Source organism: Harpegnathos saltator, unplaced genomic scaffold (genome assembly GCF_003227715.2).
Source record: "Harpegnathos saltator strain DR-91 unplaced genomic scaffold, Hsal_v8.6 scaffold170, whole genome shotgun sequence".
Taxonomy (NCBI): Eukaryota; Metazoa; Arthropoda; class Insecta; order Hymenoptera; family Formicidae; genus Harpegnathos; species Harpegnathos saltator.
Window position 1 is genome coordinate 5,921 of NW_020229951.1, and position 7,398 is coordinate 13,318.

The following is a 7,398-nucleotide window of genomic DNA, read 5'->3' on the forward strand; positions in this document are numbered from 1 at the left end:
ATATTGGATATTTGTTCTATATAGATATATATCAATGAAGTTCTATATAGATATATATCAATGAAATTCACAAATTTTACGTTTTTCGTTCGAATAACATATAGTAAGTTTTTCTGTTGAACACAGTTAATGTGAACGAAGCATTTTAAAATAAACTAAAGATGATTTTATATACAAAAATTATATTAAATAAATAAATGAAAATTATACACACAGATACATACACAAAAATGTTTTTCATTTCATTTCTGTTGCAGGAAATACAAAATTAGAAAAATGGTCTTCTCACTCCCTTAGATGCGCGGGATTGTGCGAAGACCATTTCAATGATGCATCGTTTCTGACAAGCACGAAGAAACGTTTAAAATTGGATGCAGTTCCAATTAATTTCGAGAGCGAACATGTTAATGAAAATGTAGAACAAGTGAAGAAAAGGAGACATATAGAAGTGGAAAAACTCCCTGAAGAAATAGAAATCGGAGAGAACACCATACCAACTGTTCTTACAAGTCAGATTTCGGAAATGAATATTAATATAGACGAGCAATTAATAGAACGGTATCCACTTCGAACATATGACACATATAACATAATTAGTCTGCGAATAGTCGATAGACCTTTAAGAGAAAAGCTCGTACATGGAAAAGACGTGAGTTCACCTTTGTCACCAAATTGAAGTGCCGGATCTCGGACAGTCGCAGTCGAACGTGCTAGCAAGAGAGAGAGAGAGAGACAAGCTTTTCGAGCGAGAAGGATTGTGTCTTTCACTACTACTTGTAATATCTGGACGCGAGTGCTTCACAAGGATTATTGTGCGAACGCGCATTTAACGCGTGCCGCATTCAAGAGAACAATTCGTCCGGCGAATAACGCCGCACGACGCGTCATGTGGAGCATGATCATACGTCTCTCTCTTGGTCTTGTCTCTTCTGCCAGAACGTTTCAGAAATAGACAAATCTTCCCGTTCGAATCTCGAACAACTACACTATCATGAAACAAAGCTTCCAAAATATTTAGAGAATGAAACAATCCAGTCGACACAGAACATTATATTTATGTTAAAATTTCGCACTCAACAATATAAATGTAATATAACACACATGGTGTTTAGTGCGAAATTTTAATATAAATGTAATGTAACTAATGCTCTGTGTCGACTAGGAATTACCGCCTGCTCTTGTTACGAATTACGAATGTAACAAGAGATAATAATTCGGATAATAATTAGAAGATGCAATTTTTTACAAAAATATGTATAGAAATACATATGTACAGAAAAAGAATCATGTGCTGTCGAACGAGGTGTAAGTTGGTGCGCGATGCCGTGTTTCTCAAACCCGCAATTATAGGTGTACCACAGACACGAACCGCCAGTAAATGGGCGTAGAACGGACACGCACCAAATAGAGACTTTACCGGCAGCGTCTGCAAATGGGCGTAGTCAACGTAGTTCCTGGCTACAAATGGGCGCAGATGGCGTTAAAATCAGTCATCAAAATGCATGTCGCCAAAAACGCCGCCGCGTGGTCGCTCTCAGGCTTCTCTCTGATAATAGCTTCTGATATGTCCATGACGCATAAAGATTGCTATTAAACAAAATTACCGCTAAGTAAAATATAGGCAATATGTGATTGGCTGATCTTATTGGCTTTCCTATTGGCTGATCGTAAGATGTTAATCTTATGGCACAGGCTTTTGCATAATACACAACGCATAAAGGCTCGTCTACAATAGCTGTAAGAGTAAGGCTGTAAGGCTGTAACGTAAGCTGTCAGCGAATGAAAATATTTCATTTCGTGTCTTGCAACCTTACAGCCTAAAGCTAAGACTCCATGCATGCGGTGAGCTGCGGCAAATGCTGCGATGACCAATCAGAAGGGAGGCGCAAGTCCGGTTGCGGCAAGCATGCGTCTGTCTCCTGATTGGTCACCGCAGCCGTTTGCCGGAGCTCACCGCATGCATGGAGTCTTAGCTTTACTCTTACAGCTAATGTAGACGAACCTTAACCAATCAAAGTTCTTCATTTCTATCCTGAGGAGGGAAATGAAGAAAACTAATTGGTTTATTCTCTTATGCGTTATATATTATGCAAAAGCCTGTGCTCTTGCCCTAAGATTCCAACATGACGGAACTTTTGCGATTGCGGTTGTAGCCTAAAGCCAGCGGCATACGGTGCTTGTTTTCGTGCTGGATTGCTTGCTAAATGAAAATACTGCGTTCTGATTGGTAGATTTCCGAAGATGGATGGAAATATACCAATCAGAATGCAGTATTTTCATTTAGCAAGCAATCCAGCACAAAAACAAACACCATGTGCCGCTGACTTTACGTTTGCGAATTTTTACTTGCGTTGCTCCATATGATGATACGTGTTGGAAACCTGCGACTTTACGGTTACGTTTAAGAAATTTTTACGTGCAAAGGCTTTTACTGTCATTGTAGACCACGTTTTAAAGATCGCGCCGCAACCGGCAGCAGTGCAAACAAAACAAACAGGCCTAGTGAAATTGCTCACGCCAAGTCGGATTGGGCAACGTGGATGTATTCGTCCTTTTCTTAGCTGCATTATGTTACATTTTCTATATTTGGAATGAAATAGATAGATATTGAGACCTTTTGAAGAAAGACTGAGAGGGAAAGAGAAATATTTCGTGAAAATACAGAGAATACAGTTAAAAAAGTACACATGATTTTCAGGTTACGGCTTGGAGAATTAAACGCCATCTCGTCAAACGGCTGTTCCGCAACCCAACCTAATGTGTCTGAAAAAGATAAGACGCGGTGACGTGCATCTGTATGCTGAAATTGTATTTCAACGACCGAAAATGCGTGGTGCGCGATCAAAGATCACGTAATACCTCACCTTGCATTCCCTGTCTGACAACAAGACTTTGCTCTCAGCGATATTTTTCAATTTCATGTTTTTGAAATTTAACATAACCTTCAAACCATGTACGGGTAAAAACATTCTCACGAGGGATGTCGACGTATTTAATTGAGAGGAACAAGATATTTAATTAACGTGCAGGTAATTAAAAATCTATTGTAAGCACTATCAGTATATAGTATTGCGACGTATTTACTCAATTACTTAGGCTATTTCAATATTATTTACAGTGTACGCTGCCTACAGTGTCTGAAGCTCATATACACACAATGGGAGAAATAAACGTGTGTTTCCAAATTGATACTGACAATCGTGAGAACTTCTCATCCTCCTTTGCATTTCAAACTTTTAGAAAACAGAGAGATGCTTTTTATGATATATTACGAATCTGGGAGGAAAATCACTCAGTACCAGGATGGGTGTTTCAAATTGCACTGGGCAGTAAAATACGATCTATGTTAACGTTACACAATGATTCCACTAATTATTATCATATTGCTAGGTTATTTAAGTCTCAGTTGCTGATATCATGTATACAAAATGGACATCAAGTATGAGATATTTTGTATTTTTTATCGCATCTTTATAAGACTTTCAGATAATCAAGTAACTTTTTTTTTAATTATAGGATGATATGGTGGATGATGAGAGTTTGAATTTCTTGAAAGCGTTGAAACATGTTAATCCTGAAAAATTAACACAACTTAGTAAAAGATTTGTGACTCCCTTGCCATCACAAAGTCACAATGGCCCTTCATTTCCTGGCATACAGGAATTTTTTAAAGATTTTATATTACATGCATTCAATCCAATATTTTATTCTCATTTAGAGAATTGTTTTGTGTATGAGATAATGGAGCTGAATGATAACCAGTTTGCTAACAGTGAAATAGAAGACTTAGGTATCTATAATTTCCTTTTGTTTTAATAATGACTTCTTCCACATATATAATACACATTTGAGCAATTAGAAATTAATTTTTATTCTTTATATTTTTTTCTATATATAGAAACGATGGTTGATGAAAAAACACAACAAAACTTTACTACTTGTTTATCCAGTCTAAGGCTACTTGCAAAAGTATTAGGACTTTTAGTGTCATTGCCATACAGGTCTGAATCTACTACTAAGGAGATAATAATGACACAAGTGGAGATAAGAAGCAAGGTATATAATAGAAATTATAATAAAATGCTAAAAGTGGACTGCAGCAAATTTCTAATAGTTCTAAATTTCTATTGTGTTATTCAGGTTTTACCATCATTGAATTTACAAGCATGTCTTCAAAATGCTATAATCGAGGGAAAACTCTCATTGACGATACCTTGGATAGTGAAGTACTTAGCCATGATGGATGTAGTATCTCTTCGTTTACCCTACTATAAGCAAGTTTTAGAGCTACTCTATTGCGTTTACTGTGCTATCAATCATATCGATTTCTCCGCTCCTGACTGCCTGATTTCTCAACAAGCAGTTGTGCTCCTCAAATCCAGTTTATGCTGGCTGTTTGAATTGCCGAATTTCCCCAAAGACTTTTACATCATTTGGCAGAGTACTTGCAAGATCAAGGAACTAAAAACTCTCAAGCAAATGGAGAAATCTTCCGTTCAAAAAAGGAACTCTCATTGTGTCACTGACTGTGCAATTTCCGTCAAATGTAATTTGGACAAACTGGACATAATTACCGACAGAACAATGCGCATGTGTTGTCCGCGAACAGACTCGACAATCTCTGTGTTAAACGGTACTGGGACGAATCTAAGTATCAGTTCCAACAAACATGTCACGCCAGTTACCAGTCAACTGCGCAAACTTAACGGCGGCACACGTGCTAAGCATTTAGAGGTACGCCTCTGCTTTTTATGTTCCTAAAGTTATATTTCTCGTATGTTATACTTATAAATATTTGTTTTTCATATTTTCGCAGCTTCAGCTGGAAGAAGCATTTTTTCATGGCCAACCGGCTTCCACTCGGAAAACCGTCGATTTCGTTTCCGACAGAGTTGCGTCAACTTGCGTGAAGCATATATGCAACACGATGCTGTCCTCTTCGCGAGAAGCTAATTTGAATTCTTTCCGAAAAATCTTGAAACAAATGCACATTGAGAGAGATTCTGAAACGCAAAGCGAATCTTCTATGAATTATATTAAGGAATTTAAGGTAAAAATTTTACTTAGACCAAAGGACAATCTTGTTTTGCAGTGTACTCTTACAACGTAATATCGTAACTTTTGTTACAAATGTGTCACATTTAATATCCTTTATATTCAGGATCTTCTTGCGAATGACATGAATACTTTGGCCAATAACGTGTCGAAAGAGTTGAAGGAGCAGTGCGAAAAAACGATTCCGATGATTTGCGAGACGCGAGTCACAACAGCGATAGAATCGCTACTTGCGGAAGACTCTTTGACACCGGTGAAGGAGATGTGCATAAAGATTACGACTAGGATGGCTATGGAACGGATATATCAGTGGATTCAATCGCACATCGTCGGTGGTTCGTTATTCATCAAGGACATGGAACTCGAGATCAATAGATTTCTTCGGAATAACAGTCCGGTGCATACCAAGCAAGAGAAACGTCACAGTTCAGACGCTCCTAGTCCTACTGTTGTGATAGACAAACTCAGAGTAAGGATTCCTTCATAAGACTTTGAATATTGATGATACTTTAAATCTTTTAATACTTGAGAAATAATTTTTTCTTTTGACAACTTTAAATTTTCCTCGTTTTATTGATATTTAGGTGTATATTTCTACTTTGTATCTTTTTACAGGAATTAATATGGGACATGGTAGATAATAGAGGGGAAAGTATGACTATGTCTTCAGTATTGGATATTTTAGACAAAATGTATTGTACGTTCAATCAGAGGGCTGATCTGTTACCGGGACCGGAAAAAGTCTTATATAATCTCAGTATCGACTTCTCCCTATTTTTAGGTACATCTATAGTACAGAAGAAAAACTACAAAATTTTACAAAACTATAAAATTTTACGATCACGCTGCTTGTTTTCAGTTGCATACAGATCGGACCTCTTTGCACGAGAGGTACAAGATAAATTAATCAAGATATGGTCGTTGGATTGTTTGAAAGACGACCAAGACGACTCACCCATGCATAGGCTATTTTGTCCTCGAAATATGATGTTGTTTGCGCAACCGGAAAACGATATAATGTGGCCGATCTACGGTAAATTTTTAAGGAGGTTATTAGAAGCCGAAATACTCGATGGAGACAGTCTAAGTGATCAGTGTGTAGCCTTGTTCAGACAGGACTGGCCTGTGGTAAGTGTACGCAATATGGCACGAATCGTTAAATAAAAACTAAAAAGGACAAAAATGTATTTTGGATATAAAATATACATATACTTAAACTACATATACTTAAATATATATATATAAGACGCTTTATAATTTTTTCTACTTTTACTCGATACTTTTACAAATTATTCAAGTATCCTATTGTTCTGTCTTCCTTTGTGTCGAATCGAGCACTACTCTACCGCGTATCTTCGCGATTAATATCAAGCCTCTTGTTCGCAGCCTTTGTTAAAACTTTTATCAAAATGTCTCACCGAGGCTATCGAAGGCTACAAAGCTACCGATGAGGCAACGGAAAAAATCAAGTATTTCCTGGGCTGGATAGCCGAGACATATCACGAGATTGAATTTTGCAACGAGTACGATGTATAAACTGAGCCATGACGACTAGTTAAGACGCTGTTCTACGATCAGAAAGTACGAATTGTTGAGGTCATTTATTGTAAATAATATACTTTATCGCTTCGTGCACATGTATATTGTGTAAATTTTACAATTCGACTTTCTAATGTCTGATTAATTAGAAATACTTTCGTTATTCTATGTATGTATGCACGCGACACGAGATAGAATTTTACGAATAAGTAAGAATAAATTTTAACTTTTTGTATTTGATGGTAATCGATCGAAATATATGACGATATATTTTTCGCTAAGCGACCGTCACATCGTCAATGTCCCTCCGTGTCTCCTGCACGAAGTAGCCCGTCAAGGTCAGCGCCGAGCGACCTTGTCGAAACCGCGGTTGGTGCCATTCCTTGATGCGTCGAGTTTGTGTGGCTGAGCTTTTGTTCTTCGCAAATTAGGTCATCCACTTCATTCCATTCCCGCGACTCCGAATACCTGACTATTACCTCATCTCATACAATGAAATCTATTTACCGTACTTCCAATTTAGTTAGACATTTGTATAGCGAAATACGTGTCAACCAAGTTGCGCGCTACTCTATCCGAATACACACAAGTTAATTATTTAATGGATTGTGAAAAGTAACGAGAAAGAAATTTGCCCGCGATATATTTGTCCTTTTAATATCTTTTCTTTTTTTTTTTTACAGCCAGATAAGAGGTTGGACGATTTTCTTGATACCAATTCTTTCTATTAACGAGCAGACCTCGATGGGCAGTTTTATGCCGCGAACTGACTTGTCTTCTCTCTCTCTCTCTCTCTCTCTCTCT

At 37.4% G+C, this 7,398-nt stretch overlaps 1 protein-coding gene across 3 annotated transcripts; it reads left to right on the top strand.

Moving 5' to 3' along the window:
• Positions 1 to 2,337: 2,337 nt before the first annotated feature.
• LOC105180750 (codanin-1) lies at positions 2,338 to 6,875 on the top strand. Of its 3 annotated transcripts, none has more exons than XM_011137022.3 (11): positions 2,338 to 2,542; positions 2,699 to 3,029; positions 3,119 to 3,439; positions 3,517 to 3,790; positions 3,899 to 4,056; positions 4,141 to 4,734; positions 4,817 to 5,050; positions 5,162 to 5,524; positions 5,671 to 5,836; positions 5,915 to 6,183; positions 6,442 to 6,875. In XM_011137022.3, exons 3-11 carry the CDS (start codon positions 3,158 to 3,160, stop codon positions 6,589 to 6,591), a joined length of 2,490 nt encoding a protein of 829 aa, XP_011135324.1. In that variant the 5' UTR covers positions 2,338 to 2,542; positions 2,699 to 3,029; positions 3,119 to 3,157; the 3' UTR covers positions 6,592 to 6,875. The 3 variants fall into 3 exon arrangements, with proteins under 3 accessions (XP_011135324.1, XP_011135323.1, XP_025152917.1); XM_025297132.1 differs by having other exon boundaries at positions 2,353 to 2,394; XM_011137021.3 differs by having other exon boundaries at positions 2,338 to 3,029.
• Positions 6,876 to 7,398: the final 523 nt, after the last annotated feature.